This window comes from Olea europaea, unplaced genomic scaffold (assembly GCF_002742605.1).
Source record: "Olea europaea var. sylvestris unplaced genomic scaffold, O_europaea_v1 scaffold636, whole genome shotgun sequence".
NCBI lineage: Eukaryota > Viridiplantae > Streptophyta > Magnoliopsida > Lamiales > Oleaceae > Olea > Olea europaea.
In genome coordinates, this window is record NW_019264725.1 from 330,307 (window position 1) to 348,153 (window position 17,847).

The following is a 17,847-nucleotide window of genomic DNA, read 5'->3' on the forward strand; positions in this document are numbered from 1 at the left end:
TTGATCTATCCGGATACCCAATAAAGTAGCCAGGAGTTGATTTAGGGTCTAATTTCTTTTCAAATGGATTATAAATCCTAACCTCAGCTGGACATCCCCAAACTTTAAAGTGAGCCATACTTAGCTTACGTCCTGTCCATAATTCAAAAAGTGTCTTTGTAACAGCTTTACTTGGAATTCTGTTCAAAATATACATAGTTGTTTTCAAGGCTTCACCCCACAAATATTCAGGCAAATTTGTTCTACTCATCATACTTCTAACCATATCTTTTAGAGTTCGATTACGTCTTTCAGAAACACCATTCTGCTCAGGTGTCCCTGGCATGGTGTATTGGGGCACTATTCCATACTCTTGTAAAAATTTTGCAAAATCACCCATATTTTGACCATACTCGTCATATTTCCCATAGTACTCACCACCTCGGTCAGATCTTACAACTTTGATATTTTTCCCACATTGTTTCTCTACTTCCAGTTTGAAAACTTTGAATTTCTCAAGTGCATGTGATTTGTCGTTAATCAAATAAACATATCCATATCGTGAGAAATCATCAATGAAAGTTATGAAATATGTATTCCCACATATAGTGGAAAGCAAAGGTCCACTGATATCAGTGTGAATTAAGTCCAAAATTCCATTACTCCTAATCGAACCCTTCCTCGTAGACTTAGTTAACTTTCCTCTTATACAATCTATACAGGTGTCAAAATCGGAGAAGTCTAAGGAAGGAAGTATCTCATCTTTTACTAATCTTTCCATTCTATCCTTAGAAATATGACCCAATCGCTTATGCCACAACATAGAGGATGATTCACGAATTAAAGCCCTTTTCTTTGATACATTTGTAACACACGAGACATCACCAAAAGAAGCCAAAGATAATTTATATAAACCATCACATAAAATGCCATTCCCAATCAAACGAGAATCATTAAATAACTTAACCATTCCATTACCAAAATTAAATATAAAACCACAAGCATCAAGTTTTGGTATAGAAATTAAATTTCGTCTCATCTGCGGTACATAAACTGTATTTTCCAAAACAAGATAAAAACCAGACTCTAAAGTTAACTTTACTACTCCTATGAATCCAACCTTTCACTTGGAATCCATTTGCAACGCTCAAGCTTACTTCATTCTCACTTGGCCTCCGTTTGCTTATGAACCTCTGCAAGGAATTCGCAATATGAATACTAGCTCTCGAGTCTAACCACCAAGAATTCAAAGGTACATCTACTAAAGAAGACTCAAAACAAACTAAGGCCAAGGGAATACCTGAAGAACTCTTCTTCTTTTCCAACCAAGTCTTGAACTTAAAACAGTCTTTCTGCCAGTGACCCTTCTTTTTACAGAACTTGCATTGATCATTTTTCTTTATAATTGCTTTGGGACCACTAAAATTTTTATTCTACTGACTTCAATGGGACTTATTACCCTTACAAAACTTAGGTTTATGATTATGAGAAGGCCCCTTATTCTGTGATGGCTGAAAAGCTAATTGTACAGTTTCAACAGTTTCACGGCGCATCCTATACTCTTCTTGGGCACACACTGCTATGAGGTCATTCAAATTTCATTTATTCCGCTGAGCATTGTAAGCAACCTTAAGCTGATTAAACTTGCTAGGAAGGCTATTCAAAACATGATAGACTAGGAAAGGCTCCGCAATGGAAATGTCAAGAGCCTTTAGCTTAGATGATATATTTATCATTTTCATGACATGCTCCCTAACACTATTTGTACCATCATATCTCATGCTCATCAATTTATCCATCAGATCCCCAGTTTTAGCTTTATCAGACTCAACAAATTTTTCTCCTATGGCATCCATAAAACTTTTGACATTTTCATTATCAGGGATGGCACCTAGAATGGAATCAGATATCGATCACTTAATGATTTTCAAACAGAGTTTGTTAGCCCTTTCCCACTTTTCATGCTCGGCTACATATTCAACGGTGCTCTTATCTGTGAGTTTTTCAAGCTTTTTCTCCATTGCAAAATCCAAGCCCAAAAGATCAAGTGCTATTTCTACGTCTCGTTTCCATCTCATATAGTTATTCCCAGTTAATGTTTCAATAGCAGACAATTGATTCGAAAGAGATGAGACATTATAAATTGTGGAAACATAAAATATCACTTTTAATATCATCCAAACTTAATGCATGCAATCAAATGGATAATGAAATATCCAACTAATTAATATGGGCTATTAATTAGATAATCCGTAATTTAAATCGAAACATATAAATTTTATTATGGTAAGAGCCTAGATGCATCATCATAAAGTCACCTTTGGGTCGACAATACAACATGCTATAAGGTACTCTTAAAACACATCATATAGCTAGTTAGCAAATTCACATTGGTTTTCGAAATTCCAATACCTTTGGGCAAAAAGAATTTTCTAAACCAAAATAAGCCGTTAACCGTCTCATGCCATTTTTCAAAAATATTACATATAATAACACCTTTGGGCAAGATATTATATGCAATAAATCAAAAGTTGTTGGGCAAAAATATATGTATTTTTTATTGTAGAGAAAACCAAATAAATAAAAATAAGTGTGCCACTTTGGCAGCTATCACCCATTTCTATTTCAAAATAATTCTCTCTTAGTGGGAAAATAAGAATCGTCTCAATGCCCATTAAAAATTTAATCACAGAAGTTATGCAGCAAATCATGATCATTAATTGATGAAAGGCAAGAAATACATACGTGATTAGTATTTAGAGACGAAATTGGCAACAAAATTTCAAAATTAAATTTAATACATAAATAATGGCAATACATAACATTTTAATAAAATAATACAAAAGTCGTCAATTAATTTTATTATTTATTCAATATATGATTTTAATCGGGTCAAGTTTAAATAAAATTTTAATTGGACCAATTGAAATTTTAGGGTCAAAAAAACTTTTAAAAGTTCAAAATAAAAGCCCTCTTTGAAAATCACATTTCAACCCTAAATTTAAAATTAAAACTAGGTTCCTTAATATTCAAAATTGCATGGCAGGTCATTATATTAAAAATTAAAATATGACCCCACTCTCTAATTGCAGACAAGCCCTTAAATGTTAATTGCAATCGGGGACTCAAAACTTAACTAATTGCAATTTGAGCTCCCATCTCCATCCCCGTTTCTGTAACCGTTGGAAGTCACCGCTAGGACAACGACACATTCCTCCACCCCAAGCCGTGAAACAGCAGCAAAAGGGTTGCCGTCGTCGCCGCAAAAAACAGCAATTCTGCAGTTTCCTCGATCCACCAGTGCCAACGACGATTCCGTTTACAATTTGCATGTTTAAACCAATAATGTTTCACAGCAATAAGAAGATACGCATCCATGGAACAATTATATATACGAGCAACATGTGGTCATTTTTAGATCTTGTCACAGCCAAAATCAAATCTAAAATCCATTATAGTAGGAAATCAGTTTTGGCTGCAATAGGGTGTTTTCGCGACTTGGGTTTTGATTTTTTTTCATATGTTTATACAATGAATGCACACGTGAATAACATTAATGCATTTATTTATTTTTAAAAAGGTAGACTTCCAGCAGGCAATTGAGTCAGAAAATGAGAAAAATAAAGAATTTGGTGGCTGGTGGAATCTGGCAGTAGAGAAAACGAGGAAAAATTTAGAAAAATTGTTTCTATTAAATGGACCTAACCTGCATGTGGTTTGGATTTGGTTCTTTCATAGGTTTTTAATTTATAATGAATACAATATACATTATACACATGCACAGCACCACGTGAAAAGTTGACACCCTTTTTTTTATTTTTTTTATTTTTTATGAAGGATTTCGGTCTTAGCATGAAGGTTCTGATACCAATTGTTAATATTTAATTTCAATCATGCTAAGAATCAAGAATCACAAAATAATAAATTGATAAATCGAATTCATACTTGTGGAAGCCATTGTTGATATGAATAATAGTTATAATAGCGGTCAAGATCTTCCCCTCCTTGCTCCTCACAAAAGTATTAGCTATTAATGGGGCAAGCCAATAAAACATATGGAGAGGAGAGGGGACCTAGCCTTTATATAGGAAATAATTGAGCCGTCCCATTACGACTAGAATTCTAATTAGAGTTTATTTTCGGCCCACATGCTTTAAATTACCACATCAAATTAATTACAACCCGTAAGGTGTAAAAGGCCCAATTGATCACTTAATAAATTTAGCCCAAACTCAATTATCATTATGAGCCATATATCTAACCCGTAAAATTTTGCAATCAAATGTGGAGCCCACATATAGAATTATTAATTATTCCAACATTTTAAAGATAAATGGAGAAGGAAATGCTCGATCATGAAATAGATGAAGGGGTGGAGATGAATGATAAATCAAGAAATGATGAAAATTTGAAAGCAGAAAAAGTTTGCAGAATTTATCATTTTGGTAATGAAAAAACTTCATCTGGTAACTCAGAAGTGATTTCACTTGGTTGTGATTGCAAAGGAGAATTGGGGTTTTCACATAGACATTGTGCAGAGACCTCGTTTGGCCAGAGAGATAACAGGTACAGTTCATGATATTTGATATTTACCTCCCCCAGATGAAAATAAGTGCTTATTTAATTTTTGTGGGTTTTAGATCAATAATAATATAATAGGGCAATAATTTTTTTTTTTTGATAAAACAGGAGCTTTTTAGTTTCTGCCACGAGTTTCTACTTTCTAGACTGTTTTCTCCTTTAGATGAGAGATAGGAAATGGATCAAGGCTTGGCTGAAATGGCATTACACGACATGAAACTTATTTGCACGGGGCTGTCTTGTAATAACAAGGCTTTCTAGGGCTTTTTTTTATTTTATTTTTATCTTTCCCAGAAAATCAATAAAAAGTAAAAAGAAAAAAAGTGGTTTTGAGCAACATAAAAATATAGACCATTCTAAAAAGACTGCTTTACAACTGTTGTCCCATTTTAAGGTAATGTTATTCACAACCATGATAAAAAATTGTGTTGAAAATGGGTCGTGGGTTGCCAATGAGTGGGTGACTCGACCTGCAAGAATAGATTAGAAGAAATTGTTTAACGTTGAAATTCAAATATATAACTTCCCTTTAACCTTCCTTCACTCTCTATAACTCTCCTTAACATGTTATATAGAAGGGGGAGAGATGGAAATATCGAAAATGGTGAAAATTCGTGTATGAAAATGCACAATAAATGCAAAGGGGCTATAACAATAGTTTTGGCTACAGAATTCAATATCTTGACAATGATTGTGGATAATGATTTCCATTCATTGCGCTCGAGATCTAGACTATTGGAGTGTGTTAATTTGATGATTTTTGGAGCGTGAGAATGCAAGTGACTACCCTGAAAATCTTGTGAATTCCTTCTTTACAAGTAAGATTTCATGAATTGAAATTAAGTTATGGAATGCTACAAATTCTTACAACATGTGGAACATGCGATTAAAAGTATGAAAGGAAAACAAAAGTGTACTCAATTCAAGTCCTTTCTTAAGTAATCCCACATTACTCCTTATGGCTAAGCAGCATTTGTGATTAACATTACTTATGTATAAAAGTTCGACATGTCTGGTTTATTATTAAAAAAAATTAAAATTGCAAGTGTTGGCACGTTGAAGGTGAAAAATATACACGAATATATATGTCCCGTCGCTAAAAATTTAATCTATAATCACGTGTTTCAAGTCTCGATTTAATTAAACATGCCATGCCTTGCAGATTGTGTGAAATATGTGGAAAGACAGTGAACATAACCAGCAATTTGGAAGACACCTCAATATTCATGATGGAGCGGAATGAGATGAGACTGATATCAACAACTTTAGACACTTCTCGAGAAAGTTGTAGCCCATGTAAGAAGTCTCTATGCAACTTTCTAATGGCATGCTTGGTACTAGCCTTTGTCTTGCCATGGTTCTTTCGTGATGTTATTCTGTAGAGGAGCACTACATTTGATGTTTTGGTTGGTGAGGGAGTCACTGGTTGATCTTTATAATAGCTCACAAATGATACCGGGACAAGTTCTTTAAGGTTTCATATTCAACAACGTAGTAATTTTCGTATATACAGATATTGCTTCTGTAAGAATTGTGATCCAGCATAAATTGAGAATGGCGTCAACTGAATCACATTTGAGCATACCAATTGAGAGCAAAATTAAAGGACGAAAACTAACATTTCATCCAGAACCACACATGAGGAACTTTTCTTGAATCTAAGCAGTGCATATTAATTTTCTTTTCACTTTCCTATCCTTGGAATACTTTTCTCATTGCCAAAATGTTACGCCGCCCTTAGAGACAAAGGCCTTAGATAGTTGTGAACATTTATAGATAACCTGATAGGTATATTTTTGTTTTGAATCGACCATGTTTGAAGATCCTACATGGAAAAGTTATATTGATCCTACATGGAGAAGTTGAATGCTCAGAAAAAGCCATATCCATCCCTCCAGAATTTGTGAAGAAACTTTCATGAATAGGGTCGACGAAAGAAACTGAGAAAGTATAAGATCTTTTCACAAGAGTAGCAAAAATAATTGATTGAATTATGTGTAAGTCTAATACGAAAATATTCTGCTGAATCTTGGTATTAAATTACCACTTCAAGGGAAAATGAAGGGGATATGATCTTAAGCTAATGATATCGATCCTTACCTAATGAAAATATTGAGATTTCATTCGCTACGACATCTCATAGCAAATTAAGCAAATACATAAATGTCGTTTAACTTATTTTACAATAACTCCCATAAAATTATTTATTTATCAGACAAATTACTTTATGTACAGTTTTTAGGCAACAACACAACAACGGAAGCGAAACAGAGCTTAAAAATCTTTAGATTATTTCCATGTTTTTTGCAATAGGAACATGTAATAAGCTTAAAATAATCATCTTATTGTGTTATCTTTAGATGGAAAAATCAATTGTGACAAAGAAACATACCTCTTTCATCTTATTCCACCTCAGATATTCTTTAACAAGATTCTATTTTAATCTTCTTGAGCCTTGTTAGAACATCTTTCATATTCAGCCTCTCTTCGGACAAATTAGCTGTGCATTCTAGTGCTAGTCCCATGATCGATCTGAAGCAGCTCTCTTTGGCTCGAATATTGTCAATTGCATTTACTAGATCCACATCCACTATATCCATTATTGTATCTGGAAATGATTCAAACACCCATCTCCTCATGGTGAACTCTCCAACAAACAAATCATCTGTTGGCTTCTTCTTGGTAAATGTTTCCATCAATACAATCCCATAGCTATAAACATCTGCCATAGACGATATTACTCCTGCCAATCCATACTCTAAAAAATTGGCATAAATGATCAAATTAGCATGTGAAATGATAAATGACATATTAATATACAATTCGATTAACATTTATGAATAATTATGTATATATTATTTAACTCAATACATAAATAGGTGACAGAACCATTTACCTGGAGCCATATATCCAATGGTGCCCAATGTCTTGCTCATCGAAATTCTCTGGTCTTCAGAGAAAAGCTTGGCAATGCTAAAGTCTGCAACATGGGCAACCATATCTTCACCTAAAAGTATGTTGTTGGGTTTCAAATCACAATGGACAATTGGAGAGGGATACCCATGATGTAGATACTCCAGTGCACATGCCACATCTATCATTATTTCTAACCTTTGAGCTATATTCAAGAAATAGTTGCTCGAGGACAGCCATTTGGTAAGGTTTCCATTCGGCATATATTCCAACACCAAGGCTTTAAGATCAAGATTAGAGCAGCTGGTAATTACCTTGATAAGATTTCTATGACGAATTTTGCCTAGTATTTGGCACTCTGTATCAAAAATCCTATTTGCACCTTCCAAATCTATATTGAAAACCTTAATAGCAGCGATCATTCCATCTGAAAATATACCCTTGTACACTGAACCAATACTACCTCTATCAATCAGATTCTCTTCACCAAAATTATTCGTAGCGTTTAGAACTTCATCATATGAAATCCTCTTGATGGTGATAGGGGAAGTAGACTGAGCTGCAAGAAGTGTATTTCTACTACGGCATCTTATTAAATAAGCTACACTAATGGCAAGACACAATACCACAGCAATTGATGGTAAAATGTACTTCAAAACTGTGGTCTTGCTAGATAATCTAGTTCTATTAGATTTGCATGGCTTGACCTTAAATTGAGATGCACCACAAAATTCTCTATTGTTTATAAAAAATTCTGATGTAAAGTTCTTAAAAGGCCCTCCATTTGGAATTTCACCACTGAGATCATTGAACGAAACATTGAAATACTCAAGATACTTCATCTTTACAATTGACACGGGGATTACACCATTGAGATTGTTATTAGACAGATCCAAACTTTACAAAGCAATCAAATTACCAAACGACTCAGGTGTAGAACCATTTAATCGATTGTTTGACAATGTTAGATATACCAAATTCTGAAGTTTCCCAATAGTGCTTGGAATCTCACCTGAGAACTAATTTCCTGATAGATATAACTCTCTCATCCTGAACATGTTGCCGATTTCTGGAACCTGCGAACCATTGAGAAAATTATATGACAAATCTATTATTTGAATTTCCTTGTTAGTCCATAGTGTGGATGGAATGGTTGAAGTCAATGAATTGTTAGCTAAATAAAGTTTTCGTAAAGAAGTAAGATCTCCTAGACAAGTTGGTAGCTTTTGAGAGAGTTGATTATTCTCCAAAACTAGGTGATAAAGATTCACCAGATTGCAAAGGTTGTCAGGTATTGACCCGTGCAGGTTATTGTCATCAAGCTCCAACATTTGCAACATCCTCAATTGGCTCAACGTGTCAGGAATTTCTCTTGTGAACTCATTGCCTCCCATTCCTAGCCAGACCAAGTTTCTCATATTGCCAATTCCACTTGTAATCATACCTTTGATGCCACAATCATTAACATCAAATTCTTGAAGAAATGTCGAAAAATTACCTAAAGCTTTTGGAAGCATTCCATCAAAAAAATTTTCACCAATCCATAGCTTCTCCAAGTATCTACAATTTGTCAATGAAGGTAGAAAATCCAATTCCAACATTGAAGGATCATTTGTCAAGAGATTAGCACCTAAATTTAGACGTTGAAGGTCTTGTAAATTCCCAAGATTAATTGGTACATGTCCACTGAACAAGTTATGACTAAGCTCCAATATAATAAGCTTAGAACAATTTGAAATCCAGTCAGGAATTTCTCCACTCAATCTATTGATATCAAAATAGAGAAGTTCGAGATCAGGGAGCCCATTGGCTATTGACAATGGAAAATTGCCGGAGATATTATTTTTTGCAAAACTAAGTGCTTGCAACATGGAGAGATTGAAGATGGATTGAGGTATCTGACCATGAAGACTATTGTTTCCAACAAGCAAAGCCTCCAAATTTGACAAACTGCTAATTGAATTCGGAATTGTACCTGTAATTTTGTGTTTTTCGAGACACTAAACTGAATCTTAAAAGTAGTATTAAATAGTAGATAGGTACCTGTCAAGATGAGCGAACTCATATATAAACCTTGAAGTGTTGACAAGTTTCCAATTTCATATGGAATGCTTCCTGTGAATAGATTTCAGGATATTAAAAATAGAAATTCAAAATTCAAAAATTTGAAATTTCAAAAAGTTATTAGCAAACAAAAAAATTGGAATTACAAATAATTTAGTTTATTTAAATATCAATTTATTATACTCAAATATCAGTGACTCAAATATTTATTACTAAAATAAGTTTGTTTTTAGAATGACGTAAATAATTAAATTTAGAACATATTAAATAAACAAACTCTCACAGCACAAGCAAACACTATATTAAAATGAAGAATAAAAAACCCCTTGATCCTTAGAATTCGAATGAATTTAGAAAATAAATAATTCGTTGAATTGTAATCGAATATCGAATAATTAATCTAAATCAACAAATCACTTATTCCGCCTAATACCAATTTAGGTTGGAAAATTGTAGAAGAAAAACTCTTTCAAGTTTTTAATTTTTAATCAAAATACTCAAAAGAACAAGGCATCTTTGAAACAAATGAAAAAACCCTAATCACTGACCATAACAGAAATTGCATCATAGGTTGTCAAACTAACAAATTTTTATAAATACAAAAACTAAATCTAATAAATAATTAAATATAATAAGATACGGGTTTACTATCTCAATTTCCTTTGACCTTTCTCAATTTTTTTTTTCCAATTACCACGGAACTATAAAAGTTGTCTAAGTTGCCACTGAACTTTACAAAAAGTTTCACTGTTTCGTTGAACTTTAAAAGTTCTCCAAGTTGTTCCTAAACTTATAAAAAAAGTTATTAAATCGGTCACTCACCATTTTTAAAATTTAAGGGACTAGATAACATGGTAGAAATAATAATGAATGTGAATTTTGATATGTTCATCAAGTTTGTTAAGTTTAAAATGGGGAGTGGCGGAATGACAGATAAGATAACTTGCAATTTGGAGAACTTTGAGAACTTTTAAGTACCTAAGAAGAGTTATTTAGACTCAGATCTAATAATTGAATACTTGGAAGTGATGATAAGATTAATATGTAATAGTACCACCGAATTCATTGTTATAAATATGAAGAGTTTGAAGTGTATGACACTGCAATGTAGACACTGCAACGTACTTCAAAGTATCTGTCCATGAAATTCAGCAAAGGAAATTACTTCCCTGAAATTTCATTATCTCTGTTGACATCGACAGTAAAGAAGAGATAATGAAAATGGTTGGAGGTAAGTCTACTATAAAGCATGCCTTATAATCACATAGTGCATAGACACATAGTAACCCTTTAACAATTACTAACTTGATATTTACCCAAATTTAATGAGAGTAAAAGAACTAATTGATATGGATGGAGCTATCATTCCATCTGCTAATTTTTTTTTTGTCAATATGTAGCCTATTATCGTTATGCTATGTAATGTGGGTTTATTCCACATTTGATGAAGGAAAAACATTTCAAATTTTATTTATTGTACCACCAAGTCATATTGAATGTTGCATCATTTTTTTTTCGAAAGAGCATGTGATGACATCTTTAATTCTTTATATGAAGGTTCTAAAAGGCACGAGGTATGACAAAGCCGCAAGGTAAAAAATCAAGTTTTACGAGCCCACACCTACCTTGTCTAAGCCTAAGCGTAATAAGGTATTTTCCTATTTCTAACATCTATTTAAGTTCATCATCCTAGCCATTGCAATTAAAATAAGTCAGCAAACAACTAACCATGAGTTTTACAAGTGCAGGCTTCAAGTTTGTTTGTTTATTTATTTATTGTTAAAGTATGTGTTTTGAGTTGTGAATGCATCCTTACATTTTAGTGTAGCTATGTACAAGGACATTGTAACGATTTTTAATCGATCATGTGAGCTTATATGAGAATTATTGTGTATTAAATTAAAGGCTATCAAATTTTGTTAAACCCAGTTAAAGTGATCTAATAAGGTATTGATATTTTAGGCTTTAATGCATCTAATTAAAGTGTGGGTTTTTATGTGTAGAGATGGGGCCATTGTTCCTTACTTCATGATGAGCTGAACAAGCAGTCAGTATATAAACACGGTTATGGTCCCCAAATCACATGTATTGCTCATTCTATTCTGGATCACATCAGTAGAGAGAAAAAGGAGCTATGTGTTGATTTGGAAGACTAAACCGCAAGATTCAATTATTGCATTAACCATATCAAATTCAGGTATGCTTTTGCTTTAGTTCATGCGTTCTTGATGATCCAATATGATAAATCTGGCTATTTTGACAGTAATAGTTTTCCTACAAGTGGTATCAGAGCCACTTTCATATTGAATCGTTGAGAATCGAAATTTTAATTTAATTCTTGTGATAATTTCAATGCTTTTAATTAAAGAATTCCGGATCTATATTTTGTTGAATTTGAAAACTTTTGTGGCATTTTTTTTGTTGTAGTCTTCCACAATTCGGATTAAATGTTTGAGAAACTTTAGATTACGAATTTTAAGTTAAAAAAGAGGGAATTCTTTTCCAGCAGCAGCGCTACTGTAAGGGGCCCTTCCCCCAGCGTAGCTAGGGTTTGGGTGAATTTTTGGGGGTGGGGATTAAGTTACAATTTATATTATTTCAGGCCCTTGTAATTTTATATCTAGGGTTAGGGCTACAATTTTAAAGTTTCAGCCCCATAAAGTTTAAAGTTAATCGAAATTGGGCTTTTAAAGTTCTAGTCTAATAATTCAGTCCCTGATGCTTAAAAATTTGATTATTTTGGGTCATTAAAGTTCTAAATTTTGTAATTTAATTCCTCATAATTACAAAATTTCTAATTTTTTCAAATTGGCCCATAAAGTTTTGAATTGGTTAATTTTTGCCTCCTAAAGTTTTGGATTATTAACCCTTAGGTCCTTAAAGTTTCAAATTAGTAAAATATGCAAAATTAGTGATTTTCTTTCTCAAATTTTGGTACTAAGGACTCTTTTGAGTGGTATAATATTCGAAAGTAAATTAATTGAAGCAACATGTTGTTAAAGAAACCTTTCTTGTGGAAATTAATTAACTTAGAATATTAAAAGGTATTTGTGTGTATGTGTGTTATATTCACGGGAGTATTGATTAGCCCAAAGAAAGGTTAATATTTGGCTGAATTCCATATGCACCCGTGGCGATTATTTAGTTTCACGAGTGATCAATAAATCGATCCAAAGAAATGTTTATTGGTTGACATATCTTATTGTCAGTGTTTGATCACTATACCAAGAGTACTACTTATAAGTCAATATTTCTGTCAAAGACTAGATATTGATGTTGTGCTAGGTATCTTGTGATGGGCATTACCATTATTTGAGATTATTATTATTTGCATATTGAGGATATTTATGTGGGCCATTCCAATTAATTGTTCTCTGATTCAGTTTTAGGTTCTGCTGCTAATATCTCTGCTAGCATCAATTCAATTCCAATACTTAATGACACCAACTATAAGGCGTGGCAAGAGAATGTGATGATTATTCTCGGAGTCATGGACCTGGACCTTGCTTTAGGGGTCGATTAACCTGCTGCACTTATTGATAAGAGTACTTTTTATGAAAAGAGGGAGATAGAAAAATGGGAACAGTTGAACCGTATAAGTTTAACGGTTATAAAGTGTGCTATTCCAAAAGCATTCCGGGGCATTATTTTCAATGAGGTGACCACGACAAAGGGTTTCCTTGAAGACCTTGCGAAGAGCTCTGTCAAGAATGAAAATGCTGAAACTAATACACTTTTGGCAAATTTTATCTCATTCAGTTACAAAGGGAAAGAAAAAATACGGGAATACATTATGGAAATATCTCATTTTGCTTCAAAACTAAAGGTACTCAAGTTAGATTTATCTTAAGACTTGTTAGTATGCTTGGTTCTGATATCCCTTTCAGCACATTTAAGTTAATTCAAGGTAAACTACAACTATCAAAAGGACTCATGGTCCGTTAATGAGCCCATCTCACGCTGTGTCCAAGAAGAGAAAATATTGAAGCATGATAACAAAGAAAGCAACTTGCCCACTTGGTACCAGGATTCAACTTAAGTCTTACTTAAGGGAAATGTTATGAGTTCGAATCTTGGGAAACGCGATAGAAATTTGTGAGGGGTAAGTGGGTGCAAGGCCCACTCAGAGCGGACAGTACGTAAGCTAACGGATTGGGTAAAAGAGACCCGAGTCGTTACAGGAACTGTTTAGATTATTGTAGTGCATCTCCATTTTTTGAAGTTGGCTCAAATTACTCACTTCATTAGGAATAAATCCCTCAAAACTATTATTGCTAATAATCAAGAATCTCAAAAAAGAGAGTTCGTTGACCTCTTCTGCAATAGTGCCTCGCAAGCCCATATTTGTTAGATGTAAGCCTCTAACCTTTTGATGTCTTCCGTCGCAAGTAATACCAATCCAATTATAGAAGGAGGTTCTTTGTGACCAAGTTTTAGCCAAGATTTTATTTGGATCGGATATTATTTGAGATTTGAAGGCCAAAGGAGCATACTCATCGCTAGAGGTATTGAGGAATTCAATAACGTAGATAAGCAAATAAAGCATATACAGCAACGTAAAGATTACATTTTTTTCCATGGCTAATTTAAATCCACAAAGAAGATTGGGAGGTGGTTGTAATAAGGTGTTTGATATAATTGTAAGTGTATATTTTATATGAAATAAACGATCCCTGCAAGATAAGTGTACAATGTAATCTATGGTTAAGAGTCTGTTTGGGATTTTTATCTCAAGGGAGTGGTGCTTATTCCTCTATTAGTTGTAGACACCACTTCTTTCCAAAATTGAAATAAAAATTGCTTGACTACTAAACTCTAAGAAATCAATTGGATGCTTAGATTTTTTATTATCGTGGAATTGTGGCAATTTTTTCACGAATGAAAGTTGCATTCTCTAAATAATCCAAAAAAACTATTTAACATTTTGAGACTTGATTATCCACCAATACCCTCCACTTAGATATCATCTTGAAGGAGTGATGCTTATAGCTCCATTAATTGTGCACTCCACTTCTTTCCAACAATAAAACTAAAAAATTGTAAATCCTTTATGGTTTGATACTACGTAAGGTAAAATATAGCTTGAATTTTCATTTTATACAAGGTTTTTATGGCTACAGATAACTCTAATTTTAGTTCTATAGCCAAGTGCTGATAAGTTCAAAAGAAGTTTTTTAATATTGCCCATAAGCCATTCTTAAGTGAAAAAGCTTGTCTCGTGAGGAAACCAATGACACTTACGAAGAGTATAAAGATTATGAAACTTCGTGTATGATGAAGATGTGAATAAGGAAAAAAAATATTAGCAAAACACATCACTGCACTTCTCCAATTTATAAATGAAGTTTGACAATTTATAAATGATTTATAATTTTGTCAAACGGAGGCTAAAATTTAGAGTTTTGTATAAACCTTTAGTAAGATACTAAGGGCTTTTTGGTTTAACTATTATTTGTTAAAAAATTGGTCAAACTTCATTTTTAACGTGCATTTCATTTCATTCATAGTTTTTATCCATTTTTAATCATGCATTTAATAAAATTCATCAGCTTTTATCAACTCTATTTGCTAGAAATCTAGATCAAACACGGACAGAATAACAAATTGAAATGGACTTAATATGTAAAATAAGTTCAAGAAATCTAGTTACTTACCACTCAAGCCGTTAAAACTCAAATCTAGTTCTACAAGTGATGGTAGGTTTCCAAGTTCATTTGGAATAGTTCCTGTCAATCCATTTAGACATCGATGTTAAAATACAAAATGTTAAAGTAACATGAGATAGATCTAATGGAGGAAAAGAAGTAACCAACTAATCTAGAGTCAATAATCTACTAATAATATATATATTGTAACTCAAGTTCTAAAAGGTGCAAGGCATGACAAAGCATCGATGTTAAAACTCAAGTTCTATGAGCCCACGTGTTTCTTGGCTAAGTCAAGGCATAATAAGGTGTTTCCTATTTCTTATATTATCTTAATTTTTCTAAGACCATTACATCTATGCTAGTTCTTCATCCTATTCATTGCAATCAAGAATATGTTAGCAAACAACTAATCATGAGTTCTACAAGTGCGTGAATCAAGGTTGGTTTTTTATTTATTTTTATTCTTTTTTAGTAGGTGTTCGGAGTTGCGAGTGCATACTTAAATTTTAGTTTAGCTATGTACAAGACATATTCCATGGGCGGCAACATGCTCATAAGTATGCATCTAGAAGCATTTATGATGTGAACGAACAACAATGTTGATCCATTTTCACAATTCTGGGAAAGCATTTTCGAGTGTTTTAGAAGATGTATGTATAAAAACAATGCTTTAAACATACCTATCAAATTATTGCTTCCTAGATAGAGTGTTTGAAGCTTTGACAAGTTCCCGATTTCCATTGGAATGTTACCAGCAAAATTATTGAACGATAGAGAAAGTAGTTCAAGATTTGAGCATGTTCCCAAGCTTGGAGGAATGTTGCTAGTTATTTGATTTTCTGAAATTCTTAGCTTCTTTAGCTTCGGAAGATTGGTACAGATATCCGAGGAAAGACTTCCAGAGAGACTATTGTTTCCTAAACCAATATCTATCAAAGAAGAGACATTGAAAATCTTGTTAGGAATATCGCCATTGAGTATGTTCCCGGAGAGATTTAACTTCTGTAGATTTACAAGAAATCCAAAACTTGATGGAATAGAACCATTTAGCTCATAGTACTGCATCTCTATTTCTCGAAGTTGGTTCAAATTACCCACTTCAACAGGGATATATCCTTGGAAATTGTTGTTACTAATAATCAAGGATCTCAAAAAGGAGAGTTCACCGATCTCTTTTGCAATAGTACCTCGCAAGCCCATATTTGTTAAACGTAAGCCTCTAACTCTTCGATGTCTCCTTCCGCAAGTAATACCAATCCAATTACAGAAAGAGGTTTCTTGTGACCAATTTTTGGCCAAAATTTTATTTGGATCAGAAATTTGAGATTTGAAGGCTAGAAGAGCATACTCATTAGTGGAACTATTGAGAGACACAACATAGATGAGCAAATAAAGCATTGTTAGCAACGTAAAGATCGCATTTTTTCCCATGGCTAATTTCAAATGCATAAAGAAGAGTGGGAGGTGACTGTAATAAGGTGTTTGATATTATTTATATGAATTAAAAGCTTCTTGCAAGATAAGTGTACAAGATTGACTGAGGTTAAGAGTAGTGCTTGGGTTTCATCTTAAGGGAATGATGCACATCATTGCTCCACTAATCACGGAGTCCACTTCTTTCAAAAAACAATAAAAAAAAAATATTGCTTGACTACCAAACTTGACAATTCCATCAAGTGCATAGATTTTTCTTTTCTTCATTATGAAAATTTTTTCCTCTAATTAAAGTTGCCTTCTATAAATATTCGAAAATAATTATTTAACTTTTAGAGATTTTATTGTCCACCAATGCCCCATAATTTCATGTAAATTTCATCTTAAGGGAGTGCTACTAAATGCTTCATTAATCTTGAACTCCACTTCTTTCCAAAAATAAAATAAAATTTTCTTGACTACCAAACTCGAGAAATCCGTTGGGTGCATAGATTTTTCTTTTCTCCATTGTGGAAATTGACTTAGTTTTTCGTCATTGTGGACATTGTGGAAGTCATTACTCATTGTGGAAATTGTGGAAGTTTTTCCACAAATGAAAGTTACTTTCTTTAAATAATCCAAAAGAAATATTTAATGTTTAGAGACTTCACTGTCCACCAATATCCCACATTTTTATGTAGATTTCATATTAAGGGAGTGGTTCTTATTGCTCCATTAATCGTGAACAATTCTTTCCAAAAATAAAATAAAATTTGCTTGACTACCAAACTTGAGAAATCAATTGGGTGCATAGATTTTTCGTTCTTCGTTATGGAAATTGTGGAAGCTTTCCACAATTGAAATTGCATTCTATAAATAATTCAAAAGTATTATTAAACTTTTAGAGATTTCATCGTCCACCAATAGCTCACATTTTCATGTAGTTATCATCTTAAGGGAGTGCTCCTTATGGATCCGTTAATCATGGACTCCGTTCTTTCCAAAAATATATCAAGATTTGCTTGACTACCAAACTCGAAAATTCATTGGGTGCATATACTTTTCTTTCTTCATTGTGTAAATTGTGAAAGTTTTTCTTCCTTGTGGAAATTGTGGAAGTTTTTCCACGAATGAATGTTCCATTCTATAAATAATCCAAGAGAATTATTTAACTTTTAGAGACTTCTTTGTCCACTAATACCCAGATTTTCACGTATATTTCATCTTAAGGTAGTGGTGCTTATCGTTC

The 17,847-nt window shown here is 33.1% G+C and overlaps 3 protein-coding genes across 3 annotated transcripts; 1 reads left to right on the forward strand and 2 right to left on the reverse strand.

The window, feature by feature from the left end:
- Nucleotides 1–4,303: 4,303 nt before the first annotated feature.
- On the forward strand, nucleotides 4,304–6,129 carry LOC111389976. Its single transcript, XM_023014969.1, has 2 exons — nucleotides 4,304–4,545; nucleotides 5,723–6,129. The coding sequence occupies exons 1-2, from the start codon at nucleotides 4,313–4,315 to the stop codon at nucleotides 5,940–5,942; spliced, it is 453 nt and encodes a 150-aa protein (XP_022870737.1). The 5' UTR covers nucleotides 4,304–4,312; the 3' UTR covers nucleotides 5,943–6,129.
- A 442-nt stretch (nucleotides 6,130–6,571) lies between these two features.
- Nucleotides 6,572–8,334, reverse strand: LOC111389979 (probable LRR receptor-like serine/threonine-protein kinase At3g47570). The gene is made up of 2 exons (XM_023014971.1): nucleotides 7,457–8,334; nucleotides 6,572–7,318 (listed from the first exon to the last, which is right to left on the reverse strand). Exons 1-2 carry the CDS (start codon nucleotides 8,313–8,315, stop codon nucleotides 6,984–6,986), a joined length of 1,194 nt encoding a protein of 397 aa, XP_022870739.1. The 5' UTR covers nucleotides 8,316–8,334; the 3' UTR covers nucleotides 6,572–6,983.
- A 132-nt stretch (nucleotides 8,335–8,466) lies between these two features.
- Nucleotides 8,467–16,718, reverse strand: LOC111389978 (probable leucine-rich repeat receptor-like protein kinase At5g63930). The gene is made up of 4 exons (XM_023014970.1): nucleotides 15,866–16,718; nucleotides 15,192–15,263; nucleotides 9,517–9,588; nucleotides 8,467–9,448 (listed from the first exon to the last, which is right to left on the reverse strand). The coding sequence occupies exons 1-4, from the start codon at nucleotides 16,632–16,634 to the stop codon at nucleotides 8,493–8,495; spliced, it is 1,869 nt and encodes a 622-aa protein (XP_022870738.1). The 5' UTR covers nucleotides 16,635–16,718; the 3' UTR covers nucleotides 8,467–8,492.
- Between the last annotated feature and the right edge of the window lie 1,129 nt (nucleotides 16,719–17,847).